Source organism: Odontomachus brunneus, unplaced genomic scaffold (genome assembly GCF_010583005.1).
Source record: "Odontomachus brunneus isolate Ranch 3 - 2012 unplaced genomic scaffold, Obru_v1 Obru_scaffold_176, whole genome shotgun sequence".
Classification (NCBI taxonomy): domain Eukaryota; kingdom Metazoa; phylum Arthropoda; class Insecta; order Hymenoptera; family Formicidae; genus Odontomachus; species Odontomachus brunneus.
Window position 1 is genome coordinate 518,496 of NW_022639626.1, and position 24,924 is coordinate 543,419.

General features: G+C 45.4%; 1 protein-coding gene across 1 annotated transcript; it reads right to left on the reverse strand.

Moving 5' to 3' along the window:
- Positions 1-23,837, reverse strand: LOC116851502 (protein gooseberry-neuro-like). Its single transcript, XM_032830960.1, has 6 exons — positions 23,335-23,837; positions 19,930-20,243; positions 14,696-14,807; positions 3,268-3,464; positions 655-1,054; positions 1-340 (listed from the first exon to the last, which is right to left on the reverse strand). The coding sequence occupies exons 1-6, from the start codon at positions 23,381-23,383 to the stop codon at positions 108-110; spliced, it is 1,305 nt and encodes a 434-aa protein (XP_032686851.1). The 5' UTR covers positions 23,384-23,837; the 3' UTR covers positions 1-107.
- Positions 23,838-24,924: the final 1,087 nt, after the last annotated feature.

The following is a 24,924-nucleotide window of genomic DNA, read 5'->3' on the forward strand; positions in this document are numbered from 1 at the left end:
TATATTATAAGATCGAGATATACATATATGCATATATATACATATATAAATAACTATTTCTCTGGCTTGCGTGTTTTATAACTAATCTTTATACAACAATTGATCGGCTAAAATATTCCACCCATGGTGCGATGATAATTAAGCTGCGCGTGCGGGGTGTAATCGTAGCCTTGATCGTACCAGTCCGGCGTTGTCGCGGTGTTCGAGGTACTCGAGGACGGAGTATTTTGACTCGTATGCGAACCGTGCTGATGAGTCGCGTGACTCGATCCGTAATCGCCGCTTTGAAAATGATTAAACTGCCCCCAACCAAGCTGCGTTCTCGACCAATCGGTATTGCCTGAAAATAAGTGCATTAAATAACGAGATGTCAAGCTTTTTTCTAGACGCGCGTGCTCGTTCCATTCGCGATGGGACACGTTTCAAATAAAAGCGCAAGAGAGCAACTCAAGCTTCGATCGATCGATCGAGATAGACGAGGTACTGCGAGGTGTATATCTGAAAATAGCGGGCGTTAAATAGCGGGATATCAAATTTCAATAAAGCGCCCCGTCGTTGACGTGCATTTTGAATAAAGGAACGAGGGAGAGCGCGATATTCGAGGTTACACTCGAATCGATCGGCCGATAGACGAAGAATGTAATCGACACCCACCGCTGTTGTGCGAAAGCGACGTGGGTGCACCGTGCGCGGCGGGTGGCTGCATCGTCGACACTTGCGCAAGCTGCATCGTGGCCGTGTGCGCCGGAAGCGAGCCAAGATGCCCGGGGATGGTAACCGCGGATCCCTGAAGTGCGCCGCTCATCGTGGTAGGCACTTGGGCCATCTGGGCGACGGAGCCGGACACTTGGTGCATGCCGCCGGGTGCCTGGTGCAGGGTCGTGGGTACCTGCGCTATTCCGCCGGGCATCTGCGATACTTGCGGTATCTGCGCGAGATCCTGATGACTAGCTGCCGCGTATTGGCAGGTTGTCAGTGGCAGGCTACTTATCGGCGAATGAGTTATGCTACCGGCGTGTTTGCGGAGGCGCGCCCTGCGATTACTGAACCACACCTGAAACGGTGCGCGTTGCATTATATTTAGCAGAGCAGAGTTCTGCGACGACCGTCGTTCAGCGGAAATCCCGACAGAAGACGCTGTGTTCTCGTGTCTGTCTCTCTTTCAAATCTTCCCGAGCATGCGTTGCTAAAGTAATCGGTAGGATTTCAGCAGGGTTGGGAAGTAACTCGTACTACTTATAACAAAATTGCAGTTATATTTTTTTGGTAACTGTAACTTAACTTAGTTATTTATTTTTAGTAACTTGTAACTTTTTAAACAGTTACTTTAATAGTTACTTAGGGAACGTAAAATAAAATTAAAATTATATAGTAATCGTATATTAATTTAATAACCCAAATAGCACAGAGAATTCAAAAAGAATTAAAAAATAATTCAGTTGTATGTCACCAATTCTGAGTTCATTTGCAAAAGGAATTCTTCAGAGTTTAGTTCAATGAAAAGAATTCTTTTTGCATTTAAAAATAAATCAGAATTGGTGACATACGACTGAATTCTTTTTAAATTCTCTGTGCTATTTGGGAAATTTATCAACGTATTTATGGAACATGTGATTAAATTCTTTTACTTCTACAAGGCTATCATTAAATTTTTATTATATTAAGTACAGATTTGAAATTTGTTAAGTGAATTGACTAATTAATATGATAGATATTAATTATAAAATTCAATTCTTACATTTTAGTAAAGCTTAAAATGTAAGATTTTTGTATTTACAATAATAATTTACAATCATTTCAAGAAAGTAACTTAAAAGTAACGACTCGTTACTTTTAGATTAACTGTAACTGTAACGAGTTACTTTTCATAGCCAGTAACTTGTAACTGTAATTAGTTACATTTTCAGCAAAGGGAACTGTAACTGTAACTAGTTACTTTTAAAAAGTAACTTTCCCAACCCTGGATTTCAGTTGATGATGCTTTTATGGCGAATACAGAGTTAGCCGTGAGACACCGTATTCTTAAAATTCTCTCAAGTTAAGCCTCGGTCAAAACGAGTAAAAATTCAAGCGTTGGTGACAATATTTCCCAGACAACGCAATCTATTAAACGATGTCTTAAATACTTCCAAATAACATCTTATTTCTTTTAGATCTTTTTTGGACGTCTTTAAGACATCTTTTAGTAATTTATGTTTGTGTCTGGATTGCCACTCGGAATCGCAAGAGTGAATGTTTCGCTCAAGCTTAGAGTGATTTCTTATTTCATATAAGCGAATATTTCAATTGATTAAGGCTCCTTGTACGCCGCGGCCATGTTGAATTTGTGACGTCAAATGCAAAAAACGACACACTGACGAAAGTTGCATGCTATTTCTAAATAAAGATAACTGTCCGAAAGTTATCCCTTTCCTTTAACGATTAATAAATAGTTGTATAATAAATGGTAAAATGAGGCATGCAAAGAAAATACTTATTTCATCATTTCACTTTTCATGGCCGGCAAGATACAAGTAGCCTTAAAGTGAATTTATTTGTGCGACGGTGGAGTATTTCAGATTTATTCTTCAAATTTGAGTGAAAATATTCATTCGACAATTCAGAGCAGAGAAATTCGCTCTATATGAGTAAAAAATCTTGAGTTCGAGTGACTCAATATTAAAATCATCAAAAAAATTTAGTTGACGTAACTAATTTTACAAATTATTTGTTATTAGAACAGAAGTAGTTTTGTTGCCAAGATAGAAAAAATTTGTTGAGTGTATTTGTCCTAAAAATCACGTTAATTTGCTATTGATACAAAATAATGTATTTTTAGCAAATTTATTTGTTATCGGAACAAACCTGCAACTGCTTATATAAATCCATCATAGTTCTTATAGCAAAATAATTTGTAGATTTAGCAAATTATATCCAGAAAATAGTGATTAGTACTCTTAGTAAATCTTTTTGCTGTCCATATAATAACGAAAAGATTTTGCTGGACTAGCAGAAAATTTGCTAGGCCAGCAAATTATTTTTCTCCGTGTACAACATTTTCACCTCGATTAACTTTAGAACGTGTTCGGTATCCGATACGGAAATTTATCGTTCGAAGATTATTGAAAATAAATTTTTAAAAGAAACTTTGAATACGAATACGTTACGAAACTTGTCGACGTAAAAGTGTTGCAACCTCTCTTCCATCGATTATGTAGGAATATCGTCACGATCGACGCGAGAGATACGTTTTGTTAATGCCCGCTACTGAGATCGCGCAAAACTCACTTGAATTCTCGCCTCGGTCAGTCCGGTCCTCTGGGCCAACTCTTCTCTCGCGTAAACGTCCGGGTATTGGGCTCGGTGGAACGCAGCTTCCAGCTGTTCGAGCTGTTCACCGGAGAACGTCGTTCTGCTTCTGCGTTGCTTTCGCTTTAGTGGTATACCCGGCTCGCTTTCCGTGTCAGAATCGTCACCGCAGCGACCTGGAGTTTGATGGTTCTTATAATCAAAAAATTTGGGATAGCCGATCGATGTTACTTCGCGTTTTTGCTCTAATTTCCGCTACGTCTAATTTTGTCTAGCTCGTTTCCACCAACGTCGATTAAATCTGAGGTTGAATCTTTCCTTGAATAGAGTTTACGTTCAAATTAAGATTTAATCGACGTTGGTAGAAACGAGGGAATACAAGAATCTTTCATACAGATTTTTTAAACCGAGGTATAACCAATTCTTACGCGAAGATTTAATTAACGCCGTTTTAGTTCACTTAATAACGCATTCACATAAAAGATTTACAGTATTCAATGACAGTCGACGGGCGTTTTTTAACGTGTTATGTTAAAATTGTAATATATTGTACGAACGTTTGATTCAAATTCAAATTTCTTATGAGAGCTCTCAGACTCATGATGAATCAGTATTTTTGACAAACAAGTATTTCGTTTACATCACAGTTTTACCAACTGTTTCCTCATTCACGCGCAAACAAGATATTGTTGAACAAGTCCGAGCAAGCCGATCGCGGCAAAGTCAAACGCCTTTCACGAACGGTCGACTCGCGAACTTAAACGATGCGTGTCGATATTGATCTCTTCCTTGGGAAATTAATTAGTTCTTCTCGATACCTTCCCGCTTCACACGTCGATTTATCTCATTAAGCTTAACGTCCATCTCCTCCGAGATTTATTTCCCATAGAAGATCCCGTTTGATCGCCGATCAGCTGTTCGAGATTTAACTTGAAATCCTGTCGGAAGGATCCCGCGAGCCTCTTAATATCCTCGCATTCAGCACTTGATACCGAAAACATTTCTATGCAATACGCGCCCACCCAGTCCTCATCATTGATCTCTACTTGACCGAGAGAACGAGAAGCTCGCGCGTTCGTTTTCCTCCCGACGAAGAGAAAGAAGTATATGCATGGTGAAGGGAAGCCAGCGGTAGAGACTGACCGGGGCTACCCTCGCTAAATATTTGCCCCTAAGTCGACTCTCTGCCTCATTGTCCCACATCTGACCATTATCGTTCGATCGAGCGTTCTCGCGAGCTATTGTCCCGATTGAAGTCGAGCATCGTCGTGCTTTCTCAGCCATTCTTCCCCGACTGCGTCTCTTCCTCCTCAGAGCAGACTCCGGATCTGCTCGAAAATGGAATTTAATCTCGCGCTCGGGTTTATCGTTGGTCGAACGCACCCCAGGGACCACGGCGCGCGGAGATGAGTACGAATGGCTTGTTGTGACGTCCGATGATCCATCCTGGCACAACAAATGGGGATTAGCTCGCTCTTTTATTTGCCTACCTGTGCCAGCGCGCTATCGTCGATTCCGCGATGTGGAATTAAACGGCGACGACAGTAATACCATTTTTTACGTCGGTCGGCCAGTTGCGGCTGATTTTTCGCTCGCGATGCGCGTTTTTACGGGCCGCTATTATGTAACGCTTGATCGAACTGTCGGGATACTTCTCGGGTGTGTCGAAGCTGAACTCAGACAGGAAGAATGCTTACGGGTTATCATAGAATAAAACCTGCACGGAGAGAATATTGCAATTCTTTTTTCATATAAATTCTTTTCAATTTTACTATGTTTTTAGTAGGCCGCACAGGAGTAGAAATAAGGTCTATCTTGCTAAGAAATATAGTAAATTTCGCTAGAAACACAGCAAGTGTTTTAACAACGCATTTTAGTTTCTAAAATATGCGTAAATATGCGTAACATATGAAGTAAAAGGATAGAGTGAATTATTGTAGACTCTATTTCTCGGTTACAAAATCCCATAGTAATTTTTACTATAAAATTTACTCCAAAATTTATTTAATAGGCTGAACTTTACCACGTTCAATTTTCTTAAAGAGATCAATTAGATAACGCAAATGAGTTGGACTCTAACAGATTTCGTTTTGATATTAGTTTATAAAAAAGAGATCGGAATAGAGAGTCTTTGAATAAGCTGGATCGTTAGCAAAAAAAGTATTCATTTATCGGGAAAGTAGTAATGATTGTGCGAAACGTAATCGGAGAATGTAAAGATATTTCTGAAGAACCTGTGCTGTCTTCTTCAGTACAGTACAACCTGTTGGACGAATCTTTCCGTCGGACTACGGGAGTCTTCTCTTTTCGTGCGGTTTTCACGTTTCTAGGCGGGGAATGAAACTAGCAGTGTGACTTGCGACTTTCTTGAACATACGAGAATTCCCAGCGGCTGTCCTTTGAGTTTATTGTATGATCGTGCGGCGTTACATTTGTCAAAACGTGCCTTCTGTGCGCATGAAGGCAAGTATGCTGTCCATCGTTTTCTCAAACTGAGCGAGCGCCATGTAGTTAAGAGAAATAGGAACAGATAAGCGATGAAAGTTGTTTTCACATGTTCATCAATCTTGCACAATGATATTTGAATGATAATTTATGAAAGTTATTTTGTCGCTAAATGTAACATTTCTCAAATGAATCTTTTCACCTACACCGTACAAATCAGCAAATTTATCTCGCATAGTTTTCATCTTGAAACCAAGTTGGCAAAGTTTACTCTCTGGACTTCATGGAGTGAAATTTTATTCAAGTAGAATGACTACCGCGATTCATTCGATCTCAAATGCTTTTCTACTCAGAGTGAATTCTCTATACAGAGTGGATTCTCTCTGCTCGGAATCGTCGAATGAATATGAACATCGTCATTTCATATTCACTCTAATCGATTGAAACATTCGCTCATATGGAATCAGAATATTCACTCTAAGCTTGAGCGAAACATTCACTCTTGCGATTTTGAGTAGCAGTATTTTCACTATTGCTTCGAATGAAAATACTGCCACTTTTCACACGTTTGAAATGAGAATAATCCCCCTCCAAGAAATATAGAGAGTATTTGTAAATAGAAATAAAATTTACTCTCGATATCGATCGTACGGCCGTCGCAGCAGCAGCAGTAATAGCGGTAGTAGTCGTAATGCAGAAAACGATGAGGGAACGCTCACTCCCGCGCACTCCATAGTCATTGTGCGTGTTCAGGTGTGTTGTGAAATATCGATGGGCATTTTTCGACGTTCACCATCGACTCCATTCTGCTTCCCGCCGCCACCTATACACGATGCGGCATGGTGACAGGAATTTAAACCTGGGTTCCGCCACCTTTTACCGTAGATGCAACTTGTCTCCGGGCCATTCTCCCATTCTTCCGTTTGTCATACGAGAAACGCGGACAAGCCGCCAAAGACGCCGCCAAAGGAGGTCCCACCGCTGGTTGGACGGTGCGCCGGAAGAATTTCAACTCGCCGCGCGAGAAGTACGAAACTTTGTTTCCATGTGAATTCTCTCACTATCGAGGTGACGCGAGGTGGCTCGTCTCGACGCGCCCTGTCAACACGGCAGACACGTTCTCTACCCTTGAATGCGCTTCTCGTTGGAGCGCGTCGGAGTACCTTCTTCCGACGCGTCTGTATCGCGCCGAAGATATCAATGCGACTAATTATCAATTATCGTTATTGGCTCGTTCGGCCGGTCCTTTTTTCTCAAGGAGCGGGGGTGGCACACAGAGAGCGGCGGCCAGGTGTGTTCCTCGCGCGGCCGCCGCGGGGACGTTCGAAAGGCAGGGCGGCGGTGTTCGGCGAGTCAGCATTCCTTCGCGCGGCCTCTGACATCGGCGGTCCTCTCAGAGGGCTCTTCTCGTCTCCTTTCGATTCCCAGTATCCTCGTTCGACCCTCCTCGTCCAGCACCCACGGCCGGAAGAAAGGGAAAAAAGACCGGCCGAGCGGGAGGCAGAGAGGTGTCGGGTGTATGCGTGCGTGCGTGCCTGCGTGCGCGTGTGCGTGTGATCGTTTAGGCGCCCATATGTTGGACTTGTAATGAGAGAACGAACGTGCTCACCGCCGGGACAGGGAGGCGGGCACTCGATGAAACGCTTTATAGATTATCGCCCCGGCCACGCCATTGTTTTATCGCGCGCGGTCGCCCTGTTAGCGCGTCGGCGCCTGGAAATGTCAATTATGTCGAGGGAGTGTAATTAAGCCGCGTGTATTGGAACGCTCCGTGAGACTTTTCGCTCGAGATATTCTGCCGCTGAGAGTATAGAGAGAGGGAGAGACAGAGAGAGAGAGAGCCCGCTGTTCTCGTTCACGCTCTGACTTCTCCCCGTGCCCTCTCGCGCGACTAATTCGCCGCGACTATCGACTTTCTCACGAACACGAAGATCCGAGTCAGTGGATTTCTTCTTCTTCTCTTCTCCCTCGAGGGTGCGAAATCGCTTCTGATGAAATAATTCTACGTATTCGGTGTGATATTTTTATATTTCTGTTTATTTTTTTTATATCTTTATATCTTGGATTTTTCTCCAATACTTCGTGAACACTTGAGTTCATTTTATCACGGAAAAGATAACCTAATGAAGGTTATTAACTAAGATTTATGTAGCGGTATCTTTCATTTTTCTTTTTGTTCTCGATTTCCCACTCATATTCATGTTAATGGTGACATATGCCGACAGAAGCCGGCACATCGACAAACGACAAATGTTGCAGTGGTGAGATATTCGCTTCACTTCCAGGCGATCTTGTCGTCGGGACGCGCGCAAGCTCGTGCGCGCGCGCGCGCGCCTTGAGGCCAGGTTGCCTCGTTGATAGGCACAATCAATATCGGCCTCTCGACGATGAAAAGCGGTCGATCGGGCTCTGAATAGATCGCGTGAAAAGACGCGTGTAATCAATTATGGTGGGGGAGGGAGGAGAGAAGGGGTGGCCCCGCGGTGTCGAGAGCAAATATCTCATTCGTAGCAACGTCATCCAGAAATGTGCCGGTCAGCATCCCCGCTGAGTGCGTTCGTACACGCGCGTACACGCGTCCTGTCGCCTTCGTCGTCGCTCGTACATACGCGGCTCTTCGTAATGTCATTTTATATATACTATGTACGATTAACACATTGGTCATCGAGAGGTTATCGGGAATATCGATAGAAATCACTCGCGTCGTTACGACCCAGCCTCTCTCCTTTTTGGAGCGGAGTTGCTTGAATTTCCAGATTTTGAATTTCGCTATACGTGACCGATATAGCGAATTCGGTAATTCCCTAGCGTCTTGAGCTTGTCTCTTCAATCGCCATCGATCACACCGTTCAATCCTCTAATCCTGTACCTCTTCTTCGATACGACAGAGATCCCGAATTCCCAAAGTCGGATATGTCCAGCGAGAGGGTATCACTCGCGGGAAGATACTTCATGGTACAATACGATGTCCTTCCGGGGTGGAGCAGCCCTGCCTGCGAGTGAGAATCGCGCGACGGTTGCCGGTCGCGATACAACATCCGTTGTCGCATGTGGATCGTCGCTTTCCTGCTCGTCCCTTTTGCTTTCCGCGTGTCGAATCGCTCGCTGAATGGTGGAAAAGATGCCGCACCTTCGTAGGTTATAAATCTAACTGGGTTCTCTCTCAGTTCCACCTTCCCACTCCGCCGCTCATGGGGGTCCTCCGGTGCCTGTGTGAGGTCCCCCTAAATGGTAACAAATGTCCTCAAAACGCCAACAATGAGCCTCAAAGCGGGTTGACATCCGAGAGCACAGTCTGTCTTCCTGTCAACGCCCGTGTATGCGTGTGCATAGTACACAGGCAGTGAGAGGGATGAGGGAGACCGGTAGTCCGGGGGTTGCTGGTCGATCTCGACGACAACTTGTGCCGGTACATCGAGAGATCGGCGGCTAACCGCTACAATTAGGCCGCCTTAGGTACTCCCCAGGCACGATCTCGACCGCGTCGTTGGTGGTCCGTGTAAGAAGTTATACGATGACGCTGCAGGCTTTTCTCTCATTTGCCAGACTCCCGACCTCATCCTCGCAAACAATCGCGTCTCGATTATGAGTTTCACAATTATTACGTATTCATTAAGTTTTACATGGAATTCGCTGAGGAGTCTGATGTGTATTGAACTAAATATTTTGTCGGGGCCACACCGTGTTTCCTTTTACGGCCGCACATGAAAATATCGTGGTAAAAATTGCAACCAATTTTATAATCTTGAACCATACAAAAATTATGACCAAAATTACTATATATTTGTTGAAAAATATTATATACATATCTTTTTATTACAAAGCTCCCGAAGGTTTTTTTGTATTGTATATTCGATAGATCGTCAAATTTACTATTTTCATGGTAACTTATACTACAGCCCTATATCAGTACATGGATGATTTTTCTATTCTTGATTGACGGGTATTGAATGACATTGAGGACGTCATAGTCATAGTTTCGACCTGCTCATTGACCTGACTACTAGAACCGAAATAGTGCTTTGTATAGTTGAATATAACTAAGATAAATGTGTTTCCGTGTTTCTCCTTATAATCGTAGAAATATAAATTATTGAGTCTCAAACGAATTTTTTTCGAGTTTCGAATGAACATTGACGTCAGTTTCGATCCGTCCACTGACCTGACCGTTAAAATCGAAATAGTTAATGCCTCCAGATGAAATGGGAATCCGCCCATCAGTCCCGAGTTGCGTTGCTGGTGGTCTTTTGGAAGAAGGCGAACGTGACCGCTTTCTAGTTTCGTGTCGGTAGCATCGTAGAAATTTGACGCCGAGTACATTCCTTGGGAATATTGTGTTTCTCGCTTATTCTATTTGTGCACTTCTCGCTACGATCGCGTCTTATGTGGTTGGTGAACGCGTTAAAAGAAAGCAGGACCGAGAGAGGGAGACGTCGTGTTTGCACGAAATTCGCGGGCATGCTTCAAAAATATTGGAATTTATTTGTCGCGAGAGAGCAAGCCGAATGTGCCGAAGAAACTGGATGCGATTCGGAGTGGTTAATGAAATGACAATTTAAACGCAATTAATAAATTAATAGACGCAGGCGCCCACGTGAATCACATTTATTTTCAACAAACATTAGCACAAAAAAATATACACTGCATCGCAAATTACAAGTGTTCGTGTGATATTTTTGGACGATTTAACCATCCGAATTATACGAAATAATTATTATCCGATTACTCGAGCCTGCATACACGGATTATCCGGATAATCCGGATCTCGATATTCAAAGTTGGCGCGTATGAATTTGAGATTTTGTACGCGTGAACTTTTGCACATTTGCACTTTTGTACGTATTCACACACTTAGTGCGAGACACTGTCATGTCTCGCTCTCTTGCTGTCTCGCTCTCTTACTGTCTCGTTCTCTTGCTCCGTCGCACTCTCGCTCCCTCGATATACAAACCAGAGTTAAAGCCGTGTCTGTAAAGACACACGTCGCACGATACGGGTATGTATCGCTCTCGGAGGATTATACGCTCGCGTGACAAGGATCCACGTTCTCGCGGCTTGCAGCTCGATTCGTGCAGCGCATTAGATACACGCTTTGATATCAACCCCGACAGCCTCCTCTCCCTTCCCTTCCCCGTGCCTTTGCTCGCGCGTCCTTGCGTCTTTTTTCTCGCCCATGTAATCGCCCGACTTCTTTCGCATTTTTCATTGCGTCGATGTGTCGACTCTCGAGCGCGATGTTACGCGACATCCCGAAGATAAGGATTATGAACTGGCCGCGAGAGTAGCAACAGTGTAATATGCTCGATTTAGTGTTGATAGAGCGAGGGAGCCGTGAATAAATAAAAAAAGTGCGTGACCTTTTTGTTTCTGAGAAGGAAAGTCATTTTTGAAGAAACTTTCAAGTTACAAGCCTCGACTGGTAAGGTAGAAGTATCAATGCTCGGACGCGTATCCAATTCTGAAGATTCTTATTATTTTGGTCTTTAAACACAAATATCTAAACTTTCACCAATATTAGAATATACGTATTTTTTATATTAAAAGTTTAAATATTCGTACTAAAGACCGAAACAATAAGAATGTCCAGGATTGAATACGTGTCAGAGAACTGATACATTTTGTTTCATAAAATGGACCTCCTAACGCGTTACTTTGGAATATCCCGTCGGAACAGTCGATCTTCCGTTCCGACACGGAGCAAAGCGAAATAGCTAATTCGCGCTATGCGCAAATGAACGTTTTTAGCGTATCAAGAGTCCATTTCGGGATTATCGCAGCCTCGAGAGATGGTTATTGACTCTATCGCGCGTACAGCTCGATAATAGCGCGCTGAGAAACTCACGACGGCCGAACAATAGTGGACGTCGGTCAGCGATGCAATCTGCAAATTTGATTGCGAATCATGCAAGCGAATCGGCAGCGCGTAAGAAAAGGGATGATCGCGCGCGCGGTGTGTCGAGGTGTGCTTAAATATTAAAAACAGTATCCCTCGAGAGCGTCGGCGGCGACTGCGATGCATTCCCGGTGAGAACGATCGTCGATCGTCGATACAATCAATAAACCTGATTGTGAATCACTTAGCGGCGTTGTTCATCGCGCGGATATTCTCTCTTTCTCTCTCTCTCTCTCTCTCTCTCTCTCTCTCGATCCGATCGTGTCGGAGAGACGATCTGAGAGATGTGGTACGAAGGGAGAGCGAGAAAGAAAGAGAGAGGGAGGGAGAATGATCAGGACGGATATACATATTATACACATGTGGTGGTGCAGCGAGAGGGGGCAGAGGTGGGGTGGGCAGGACCCATTAGGCTAATCCCTCGTCGGCGGCCGAAGCCAAAGGAACGGAATAAGAAGGAATAAGAAAGCCACAGGCTACGTGTCATTCCCGCTCGCCTGCCGACACCTATACCCCAACCGACACCTCCGCCATAGTACGAGTATATCCGTCCAGAGGTGCTCCCTATCACGATTACCTTCGCTTCCTATTGCGCGCGAGTACGGACTTACTCGTCCGTAAGTTATTCAACCGCACGCGACGCCGCGACTGCGAACAGCAACTCCGTTATCCGCTGGCGGAAAGCGAGACGCGGTAAATCGGATTCGCACGGCGGGCACCACCTCGAGCCGCGGCTACCCTTCGATCGCGGCCACCGGATTTCGATCCTTGGCCGACCGTCCTTGGAGACCGTCCTTTAGAGAAAATCGAAACGAAACGTGTCGTACCACGAAATTTTCACCAGGGCTAGGATTAGCTAGTTGGCGATCATTACGCGTGTCTAAGGGGGAGAAAGAGAGAGATTCGCGCCAATAATGCGCATTTTCAAATAAATCTAACAACTTTTTAGATAATGAGCTTTTATAATTATCTCTTCTCCGTGAGCGCGGCATTGACGATATTTTAATAGCGACTCACGTGTTCTCCTTCTCTCGTTGGTAATGGCAGGAAGTCGTAAAGTTCCGCGCGCGCGTTTCGGCGTTTATTTATTTCCGCGCGGAGAGAGGAGAGACGCCTCTCTTTGTCTCGAAATTCGCGCCCAAGCGGCGCGCCGCGGCGCGTGCAAATTATATTGCCGATGCTTTAATTCGGCCGATCGGCATTAATCAATTTTACTGGCCGCGAAAGCAGTTAATGACGAATAAACGGCAGTGCGAATGAGACCGAATGCGCACCCGCTCGTTAAATAATTATTCATTTTTGTGCGGCTCCGCGCGCAAGGACGACGGCGAGCCGCGCGCGACGACGAGATTTCTATCGTCGCAATTTTCGGGAAAAAATTGCGAAGCGCGTGCGGCAATTACATATCGCGAATCCCGCATAATTAACCGTGCCGAACGCGATACGCATCTGTAATTGACGGTTTCGTCGTTAGCCCGGCGCGCACAACGTTTCTTCGTATGGGCGCCTTCTTATCGGCAAAATTTGCGCCTGTCTCGAGGCCTTAATTACCGTTTTTTTCAAAATTTATCGAATGCTTCTGGTAATTTACGACCGCCCGATTTCCTCTCTTCGTTTCTGCTTCCTTCTTTTTCTTCCTATTACCGTCTCGTTTGCGTACCCCGGGCGCAATCTACTTGGACGGGAACTCGCGTTTGCGCCCGCGGCGAAATGCGTCGCGCGTCGCAAAAGCAATCGGCTCGATTAGATTAATTAGACGATCGTCGGAGGGACAGCGGGGCCGCAAATGAGCACCACTGTCGACGTGTGGCAGGCGGCCCGTTTGATCTCCGCGGGACCCTCGCGGGGCCCTTGGGCCTTGAGGCCCGCTCCTTGCCTCTTGGCCCTCGACTTCTTTCCTCACATTCTCGACGGTCCACGATCGAAGGATCTTTTCTCGACCCCGGCAGCATCCACGCCGGTCTGACTTTTTAAGACTTTGGGACACCTGTACCGCTAATTCCCCCGTGTCTACCTGTATCAATCACGAAAACAGATTCTCGCTTCGCGCTCGTAACGACTGGCTTGACGTCGTGCGCGTCCACGAAAAAAAAAGAGAATCTGCCGCGGGAATCGAGTTATTTCGTCAAAAGGAATCCAGATCGGATCAATGGCAGGCAATCGGAATCGCGCGGCATCCCAAGAATGTGATTTACATATCGTCCGATAATTAGTCCTCCATGTGTCACTGAAACAACATAATCCGGCAGATGTGGAACGCCGGTCGGTAAATGAAATGAACGGATTTCTTTCCCAGTGAGGCTACCGAGATCAATAATAAATTTAACATTGATAAAATTGAAATTATAAAGCCAATAATAATAAAGAATCAACAACAAAGCTGAAAAGCAAACGTTCGATTAGAAGGTAGTACAAAAAGCATCTCGAGACCGTCTCGATGTCGCGCGAAACTGTCTCGGAAGTCTCGAAAGAAGGAAGACGACGCGCGCGTCGAGGGGGCGACGGAAGAGGGGTAATATACGCGCCCCGTAAGATATTGACACTTCTGTAATCCGTTTGTCGGACGTGTGGGCAAGCTGGCTAATCCCGCTCACGCCCACCGGAGATTAAATCCCGCCGGCTGCTCCGGTCCCGACTCATTCGGCCTAACTCGGTCTAACCGCGAAGGCGAACGGAGGCGCTTAAGACCCCCGTACACACGCCCGCGTACGTCAAACTCGGTCTATAGGCCTGAGGGAGGTTAAAAGCTCTTGATGCCCTTCGAAACGATAGGGATCTCGCGACTTTTCTTTTTTCCTTCCTCGCCTCTCCTGCGTTCCATATTTCTCGCGCGATATCGCGCCGGCGAAGCGCGGCGTACTTTGCTATCAGGCCCGCTGCGCGGGCCCCGTGCGGACTTCTTTTTCACCGCTGACAGCCTAAAAGGGGTAATTAACCCTTGGACTGTCCGATGAATTTCGCGCGGCTTTCGTTTGCGCGGCTTCGTTTCGCTCTGGCGGACGGCGATAAAAACGCGTAGCCGCACGTAACAACGGCGGGGAGGTATGTTAGGGGAGAATGGGAACTTACCGCCGCCTAGGATGCCGTCGATGGTGTAATCCTTCTTTCCGTCATCCCCTGGCCGGCCACCCCGAAGGAGTCTACTGATGGAACTGACGCTTGGCGGATCCGTGAAACCCTCCTGCGTGCGAACGGTTCTCGTTAAAACGATCGACTATTCCATCGCGTTATTTAAACGTAAAGCCATACGAAATTTCGTAAATAGAGATCGCACATGAAGTTTCGATCGGATGCACGGAGAAAACAACTTACTGCGTTAGCGCAGCTGAATTTGTTGTTACATGAGGACCGAGTGAAAAACTCGGTTGTAAGAATGGAAAGGTTCCTATAGAAGATTTCTATTCAATCAATTGCTTTGAGGTTCGTATTAATAGTCGTTATTTGATCATATGTGAGATACTCAGATCTGAATTTGAAGGTAGATCTGAATTTTTTATTTGAATTGTATATGTGATATTATATTTGTAATGGCGATTCAGCTGAGAAACTCATATTTACCTCTAAATCTGAGTATCTCATCTGAGGTAAGTTTTAAGCATCGACGTATAGTATGGCCTACGCACAGACATGGAAAACTATGGTCGCTTGAAAGAAAGAGACAGCGATCAGTGGCGGTCAAGCTGTTTCTTTCTAATCAGTAAGAGCGATAACAAAAACAATCAATAGGAATATTAGAATGACAAAGCAATTGGCCGCCATTTCTTTGTCTAATTTTGCAGACGCTTTTATAAAGGCTTCACGTACGGATGCGTAGTTCGTAATATACGTTGATGGTTTTAAGTAACGATTATTAATACAAACTTCAGTCATTTCAACCGAGTTTTAACGCAACTGAATGTTCAGATGAATGTTTCCGGTCACGGTCCGGTTCCGCAGTCAGAACTGTTATTACTTGTCAGTGAGTGTTTCATCTGGTCCCCATTCAGTTGCACGAACTGCAATTTTTTCTGTGCAACTTGGATCTGTGAAGTCCTCCAGCATGCAAACGAACCTCGCTGAAGCGATTGATCATTCTGTCGCGCAATTTTCGATATTCGGAGAAGTTTCAGTTCGGATAACTGAATGGAAACCAGACGCAAAAATTCGCTGACCAGAGATAATATCTCGGCTACTGTGACCGAAAACATTCGTCTGAGCGTTTGGCTGTATTAAAACTCGGTTCAGATAATTGAGAGTAATCGACTGAATAGAGAACTTTCTACAAGAATCTTTCTGTTCCTACAGCTAAATTTTCGTCTGCTCTCCAAGTAACAGAAAGTTCAGTTACACTAACGGAGTTGTCTTTTCCGTGTGGGAAACGTCTCAAACAGAGAACGCTGGATTTACGTAAAGTCTCATACGTTTCCGATCGACTCACTTGTTCGCTCTTAGAAACGGCGCACGCGAATGATCGATCGTAGAATTACGTGCGCACCGTCGACCTGCGTCTGGCATTTGTAACTGCAGGCTACTGCACTACAATTTGGCGCGATTATTTTCCCGTCGGCATACACATTTGCGCCGTTGAGATTCAGTGTTATTACACATTGTGCCGGGCACCGTTACGCGCGCGCGCGCCTTCACCACGGTGGAATACCTTCGCGAAATCAGGTTGGCCGGCGTTTCGACGACGAAGCGCGCAGATAACCGTGACAATTGACAGCAATCTTTCCGCGGCGATGTGACGCGGATCACCGGGTCGTCGCCTTTTAATCGCATGATTATCGCAGACGAGTCTTCGTTAGTCGAATGATTAACGAAATGAAGTGAAAGTTTCATTGCACCCTTACGCATTAAAGGCGATTACTATTTTTTTTATTTTGATCTTTTGAATTTTACGATTTTTTGTTTGAAAAAAAAAAATACATCTCGGGCTTTCGTTGAAATTTTGAATTTGGTTCTCAGAGTTTTCAGGAGTGCAATTGCACTCTCGGGTAGACACGAATGCACTTGACTATCGAAAATATGTACAATGTCGAACTAAAAATCGTTGAATTACAACCGCGCTAGTACCTATATGCATTTTTCTCATTAAGTACCCCTTTATTAAGTTCCCATTGTAGTCTCTATTCACAAAATTCCGCGTTTTCCGACCGTCAATGAGAGAAAAATGAGTTAAAAAAAAAGACAAGCCGAATTACTGCTTCAGCGTCGAGACATTTGTCTCTTCTAAGACGCAAGATAACTACGCGTCTTAAAAGAACACGAGAGCTCGAGATGAATGGATGAATAGCGGCGCGATCATTAGCCAAATTTTAATTACCACGTTTCAGGTCATAAAGAGGATTCACGTTTCAATGATCGTGCGATCCGTTATCCGCGCGAGAGACCGTTCTTCCTTAATTGCGGTAGTTTTGCGATCTTGTAGTGTGCTCCGGTGCGATCGTTACAGGAGGTAAAGAGGATCGCAGCGAGTTATACCCAGGATCCACTGAACTCTCTATGATCCACGCTTTTGCATCCTTCCTTCGTGTAAAAGATATTACATACGAAGAAAATCTCGCGACCATCGCCACACCCTATCACACAGTATCGTCTCGCCAAGCCGCGAAAATCTCCGTACGCACGCACGCACAGATACCGATCGGCGTTATCGGCGGTGCGATCGAGTGCGTGCCGAACGGGCGATTCGCTAAAGAGAACGAGATAAATAAAGAAAGCGCGAGGTAAGATCGAGTGAGCATTATCCCGCGAGCCAAGGTGAAAGAACTGCCTTTTGCCTTTGCCGAAGATTTAAAAGGAGGCAGAGCAGGAAGATGCGCGAAAAAGAACAGGAGAGACAGACAGACAGACAGAGAGAGAGAGAAACAGAGAGAGAGAGAGAAACAGAGAGAGAGAGAGAAACAGAGAGAGAGAGAGAGAGAAACAGAGAGAGAGAGAGAGAGAGAGAGAGAGAGAGATGTGAGGGGTGGTGGAAAGGGGAAAGAGATAGAAGATGGAGAAAAGAAAAAAAGGAAAAAAGAAAAGGGGGTCGTCGGTGTCGATCGCTATCTCCCGGATCGCCGATCTCAGAAACAATAACGATCCTTCTGTCGGTGGTGGCCGAGGCGTCGGGTCCGGGGCGATGACAGGAAGAGAAAGACGGGACGAGGCCCGACGAGGCAGCCGGGCCCCGGGAGCGACGAGGAGAGAGGCGCCCTGGGGGCCTCGGGTCCAGGAACGCCTCCTTCCAACATTAAATGCCGTATTAATGCCGGGCACGACCGGCCTGCCTCCACAACTGCAGCGGCGTACGTGTTCTCGAAACCATTTTTCGTCCTTTCCTTCTTCGCTCTCCCTCGAATTCGCCGTCGTCGTCGTCGTCGTCGTCGTCGTCGTCGTCGTCGTCTCTCGATCTTGGTCTTTCGATCGCCGAGCGGCGCTCCTTTCGGCACTCGTAGTCGACTCGCGATACTTTCCTCGCCTCTCTTTCACTCCGCTTTTCCTCGCTCTTGCTCCTGCACCTTCGTCCTATTTTCTGCCCCTTTCGCGTTCTTTCGCGCTCCTCGCCGTCCACGTCGCTCGCGCAGACACCCTTCCGCTCTTCCGCGATACTTTTACCGGTGACTCACTTTCTGCCTTCCTTTGCATCCTCGCGTATGTTCCTTTTTTTCTTGTTATTTTTTAAATGTTACACACACTCGTTCCCGCGGATCGATACATTTTCTCCTTATTGTCGCTCTCGCGGCCGATGCGCGCGTTGTTTCTCTCGGTCACGATTTATCTCTCTATCGAGAAGATCGCCCTCGGCAAGGGAGGCGTTCCAGCATCCAAGGAGGGCAAACCTCGTTCTTCCCTCCCTCGGCGGAATTTCGCACGGTTTCGGTTTGAGAACCGCCGTTGATCTTATCGCGGAGACACGTAGAGATACTCGAGGCCCTGAGATCCGATACTTGACTTTTGTTGCTTCGAGAGAGAGGAGTGCTACCGCGTCGGCGATCAACGTAATCGCAAATAAAAACAGGCCGCGCTTGGATTAGGATTTACATCGATCGGGATAGAGGGGGTCCGTCGCGTTAAATATCCGATTTAAATTACCGGCGATTTGCCGACGTTCCTTTTTGTTTTTCTTTTACTCTCGGTTGAATATTCGTCTCGCGAATGTAATTGAAAGAACACGAGAGGGAAATATTGTTCTTCTCCCATTTGATTCGCCGACAACTGCTGATGACACCTTACACGTGTTTCCTATTCCGACGTTTTTCTTCTAGCCGTAATATTCACCAACGCCTACGCAACGTTGCGTGCGCGATGTGGTAACTCGTAATTAAGTATATTCTCAAACTTGGCTCAGCCTGGGACACAGCGTGGGTAATTAACCCTCTCCGCTTATGGTAATATCTTCTTCGTATACTACGACGGCACTTTTATCGGCAAGAGGCATCGGACGATACGTCGGGGTTGGAGGAACACACGCGGAAGAGATTATTCACGGAAAAGTCCATTTGCATACTCGAAAATCGAGACGCGGAGGTGTTACGCCAATGAGGCGTGGGTGTAGACGGCGGTCAGTAACGTATTAAAGGACACGCGAGTTGCCTCGGGGCGCTCACGTACCCCGCTCGCCTCGTGCACGCCTCGTGCACAAGATTAAAAAGCCCCATTGAGTATGATCCCCGAGAGAGATAGAGACACGAGTAACCGCGTAGAAACGTCCAGCTTCGATCGAGAGGTCGAGCAATGGCTCGCGGAATTTTCGCGACTGGAAAAAGGCTTCTCGCGTGATCGAAATAACGAGCGACTGGAAAATGCAGCTCGATACAAGCGCTTCAAAAGAAAGGACGCACTAGCCTTTCTTCTGAATTCTCTTTTATTGATAAAAATACTTTTAAATGGGCCTTTTGACTGGCTTATATTGGCACATTAAACATCAATTTTTCAACAGTATTTTTTCGATGTATTTGATGTGTTTGAACAAAATTTAGACTCAAATCTAAATTTAAACTGCTGTTGAAAAATCAACTCTTAACACCATTATCGATAAAAGGGAGCTTGAGATAAGGACCATTTTGTATTTTTGCACAGCTCGCGCTCTCGTATTTCTCTCATTCCGTTTGATTTTTATGTTTGTTTATTACTTTTAGGTACTTGTAGTCATTCAGACTTAATTTAATTCATTCAAAAGATCCTCCCTTTTAAATGTCTGTGTCTTTTTACGATTATTCTAAACATTAATCGTTCTTACTTCGGATTTTGGTTGTTTTATGGGTGGAAGGGTTTTATATTGTTTCATTTCTATTATGTGCGAATAGTGAAAATTATCACGGACCATCGGGTACACTCACCTTCATAAGCTTGTCCCTAATTTCCCAAGAAAATATTCCCGGATTGTCTCGTTTTAATTCTTCGATTCTCGCCTCGACTTCCGGTGTGGCCACTCGAGGCTTGCTACCGCCTATCACGCCTGGTCGGATGGAACCAGTCTCCTGATATCGGTTCAGAATTTTCGAAACACAACCGTGAGAAACGCGAAGCTGCCTGGAGATCACACAAGGTCGGACTCCTGCGGCGGCCATTTCTACGATTTTCAGGCGAATATGATTCGGGAGAGGGCGCCCGTTGATAAAGACCCCACCTAGCTGATTCATTCGTCCTTGTCCTGTAAGAAACGACACGAAGTGTCTATAAAATATCACGATCGATCGAAACTGTGTAGCGATTATAAAGTATCCTTTAGATTCCTAAAGGGTCTCTGAGTCTGGCTTAAGTTACGGTATATTGCGACTTTTAATTTTTGTAGTTTCTCTCATTTTGTCATAGTATAGTTAAGGAGGAAGACAAATTATACATAAGGAGAATATCATTCTACTTTTAAGAAAAACGATTACCCACTTTATTTACTTTTTTTTAAGCAATGGTTATTTTTGTCAACGTATCTTTTCTTGATAAAAGTAATGGATAATAGTTTAAAATATATTTATCGCAAATTTTAAAGAAGTTTGTTATGTACTCAAAAGAAGAATTAATTCTCGTTTAAAGATATTATGAAACTAAATAAAAAAAAAGTCAGTTGACTTGATGTGGTAAGCAAACCGAATGTTAATATTATAATAATTCTAATCCGTTATAATAATCCGTTTTAATATTATAATAATTCTGCTGTATCGTTCATGTCAAACGACAACAATCTTATCTTCCTTTTTTAAAAGTTGATAAGAAAATATTGTTTAAATAAAAACATGCACATTTCCCGTGGAAAAGGCACAGGGCAGGCGGTGAGCGGGAATAAGGAAAAATGATTTCAAGAGAGGATCCCGAGAGGGAGGGAGACGCGGTGATTAGGCTTGAAATTAACGCCGGAATCGGATTGGGGTACGTAAACATGAAATCAGATAACAGGACGGCGTGCGCTCTCTCGCCGAAGAGGATACCAAAAACACGGTTAACAGCCGTAAAATTGCGCAAGTTATGCGCGCGAGGAGGCGTGCACGAGCCGTTTCCAGCACTAACGAGTATAAAGTCGGATCGTTAGTCGAATTAGCCACCCTTCCGTACGTGACATTAGCTCCCGTATCATCAGACCCCGAGTAAGTGCATGCGCGGTGCCGCACACGTAATTACTATGTTTACGCATTACGGATGCTCCGAGTACATACAACGGAGACGGATAATTATAATAATCGCCTGCGCGCCGCGCGCGGGAGCAGGCGCGCACGGAACAACGGAAATCTTATTGTCGGAAAATAATCGTCGTAATTTTCGATCGGCCGGGAGTCTTGTTCGATCCGGCTAGTTTTTGGCCACACGCGCGCGTATTAACGACGATAATCGTTGCTTTCGTCACGCCGATGCGAGCCGGCCTGTTGGGACGCGTTATTCCGTTTGAGACGCGTACCTGCCGCGCGCCTTCCTCGTTGCGTGCTACAAAATTACAAGATAGTTGCTTGTTTGCAACTATGATTTTTGCGTTGGTCGCTATCTGAGGGGACGCGCTTGTTGTTTCGCGAACAACTGAGAATAAAATCAATTAAATTGTTCGAAAAATCGACCCAAGGTTCATATTCCCTACGTGTTTTGATTAAGTATCTATTATGGGAGAAACAGTGAAAGAAATAGCAAAATGTTCCTTTTAGAACACGAGGAAAAAATCTGTATGTTAAGAGGATCATTTTGCGGTTTTGTTTCCACTGTGTTTTTTTTCATAATAAATATGTGCCATTGCGTGCGGCATAAAATTACCACGTTTATTGTAACTACGATTTTTACGCTGGTCACTTACCAACGAAGGGAGACGTTTCGCAAACAGGTGAGAATAAAATGGAGCAATTTGATCCCAATTTTGGCTCAAGGGTCACGTTAGCGTTGGTGTTTTATTTGTGTATTTATTATGGGAAAAATAGTAGAAAAGAAGTCGCAAAATGTTTCCCTTTCAGAACACAAGAAAAAAATCTGTGTTCTCAAAAGATCACTTTGCGATTATTTTTTTATTATATTTCTTTCATAATAAATTATACACACGCGATTATTATTATTATTATTAGATGAATCGTACAGCCAATTAAACTTGATCTGCCCTAATAGCTTCACTATAATCTGTACTCAATGGACTGGTTGATCTGATATCCTTTCATTTGTCGAATTATGGACGATTAGCAGAAATATTCAATCGTAGCGTAAGCGACAATTGACAGTCATAGTAATCAGACACGATGTGTATTCGACGTGACATCAATGTGTCACTTTTTTTCTTTTTTACCGAACTGTTTGTTAATTAGCCGATAGAGTAAGTATATATCGTTCGAACGATACGAGCCGCGTTACCGCAATATTCTCCGCGATCGATCTAAGTAAAAATGACGCCACGCCTGCTAATAAATATCCGTGTCCAATACGGTGCGCGATAATATCGAATGTAGATTTGTCTTACTCAATTTCGAAGCTGCGTATTAAAGATGGATATCAATTAAAACGCGGCGAAGGGGAATGTTTAATATGCGGCGTGGCGAAGCGGCGAGCGCGCGTTACCGTGTAATTTACGATGGAGTCGCGCGCGCGCTCGCGCGCTTTGGACAGGATTGATTTATCAAAATCGCGGCGGTGTAACCGATCGAATGTGTGTTAATGACGATCGTGATTGAATTTAATTATCGTCTTAATAACAGAGAGCGGACGTGGCGATTAAGCGGCCGCATTGTTACCGGCACGGCGTTGCGCAAATTATTTAATCGCGGTAATGGGATTTTCAAATGCGACGACTAATGTTGTCAGCGTGATTCGACACAAATGCCACCCTTTCGCACGCGCTGTTATTATCGCACGCGCGTCTCGTTCAGGATCGCACTCACGGATCTCAGATACCCTCTGAGAGAATCGCAATTAAGAAATGCAAATCACGAAACTATCCCCGTTAGAATATGCATTATAATCGTCGCTCGGACAACTCGATTATAATTTCGCCGTTTGTCGCAATGTCTAATTAATTGATTTAAAAGACTCGGCATAATCTATGCGGCGATACTTCAACCTTTATCTCCTTGATATTTCTCACTGCTTCTCCTACGTCTTGGCTCTTTGAGCACAATCCCTTCGAATAATGTGATTGGACTGACGTAATCATTTAGTTTTCAATCGATCACGAGCAAGGAGAGAGAGCATTAGACGATGATATTACGTGATCGACCGCGTGGAGCTCTCACTTTGCTCGCATGATCGCAATTTGAATTCGATTCGACCGACTCGCGTAAACTAACCTTGGAAAGGATATCCACTAAAGATGGGCCTTATCCCGCTGACGTCCATCCTGATCGCGGTTCTCACTGCGTTATCCGATTGACACGACCGGCTACTTTGGCACACACTGATCGGTAACTGTCACTCGTGCTTCACGCTCACTTGTCTCAGAATAGAAGAGAACCCTTGTTTAGCACCCGGGTCGAGAGGGATGAGTGACCGCGCACTTGGGTGCCACGTAGACGTTTACGAGCGACTGAGCCCCGTGCGAGAAAAGAAAAGACGGAAAAGGCGAGAAAACAGGCAGGTAGAGGGAAAGGAAAGACACGAAATAAAATGAAGGAACGCGACCCCTTGTATCTGTCCGCGCGCGGGGGCTAATAAGGTGCGCGTTGATATCCGAGTCGTGTTGGCGCGCGGGATTTGACAATGGTGCCCGAAGACGGGGGCGACGTCGTCCTCGGACACGTTCCTGACCGAGAAACAAGAAAACGAATCGGTAAGCACGCGTTGCTTTCGTTGCGAGGGGTACTGCGGCAATAACGTGTCAGCTGGGGTACCGGCTATCTCGTGTCTCTCCCTCGAGAAGAGAACATCGAGGGGGGCTCCGAGCCGGGCTGGCGGGACGAAGGGTGGAGAGAGAGAGAGGGTTTCGCTGGGTCTCTCTGGGACTCATGGTATTAACGGGGGCCCACTGTCGGCTACGCCCTGCCACGTGGTTGGCAAAGGAATACCGTACAATGGGCGGCTCTGGCCACAGGGCCGCCCACGGTACGTGTCTCCTCGTATATCGTCGACGAGAGGATCGTGTGTATTACCGCTACTGACACGTGTACGCCACCAGAGACGACGATAGTACGGCAAACGAAGCGACCGCTGCTCGTTGCGTCAATTTTGTCGGGGACAAGCCGGCTCCCCGACAATCCTCGTCGCTCGTGACGATATTCTTCCAGAGGGATGCATTTGCCTAGCTCAGGGGGTGAACGCGGCGAACGTTGCGCGTAACGAGCTCGAGGTCACTAAGAGACAATTGATCTTCAATCATGTAAGGTTTTTGCTCGTTCACAGATTCGTATTATTCGAGATACGCGGGTGACATGGTCCCCAGATTCAAATCATCGGTAGTGACCGTCGTTAGGACTGTTTGAGACGAAGGGTTTACGGCCGCCACTGTCCAGAAGTAAGAACATAAGTGCATGATGGAGTCGGTATAAATTTTTACGAAGGACCTGATCCATAAACGTGGCCGTACCCGCTTGTAAATCTTTCCGTACGGTAGCGGAACACAAGCAAAGCCGCTCTCTCGGCAAGTCGCTCGTGAGAGCGCCGGCGGGGGGTCCTGCGGAAGTCGTAGACCCGAAATGTGCGAGACAGAGCTACCTTCTGGAGAACTCTCGACGAAATCGTCCCTGCGACGTGTCAGGGGACAGTCACGGATAAACTAGCTTGCCACGCTGTAGGTGGTGCAAGTATTGTGTCGCCGGGCATTTCATCGCTCCCAATAAGCCGGTCATGGATTTACGGTGCATCAATGAAACACTGGAGAAATTATCCTTAACAAATTTTTCAAAATGTCTGAGACCTTGTTTAATAATGACGCTGCACATAGG

Bases quoted from the DNA above. Each gene is read 5' to 3' on its own strand.
- LOC116851502 (XM_032830960.1), bottom strand. From the start codon at position 23,383: ATGGACGTCAGCGGGATAAGGCCCATCTTTAGTGGATATCCTTTCCAA. The intron at 3,465-14,695 runs GTAAGTTCCCAT...ATCAAACTCCAG, and splicing joins CGACGGCATCCTAGGCGGCG to GTCGCTGCGGTGACGATTCT. The intron at 341-654 runs GTGGGTGTCGAT...ACTTATTTTCAG, and splicing joins GTCGCTTTCGCACAACAGCG to GCAATACCGATTGGTCGAGA.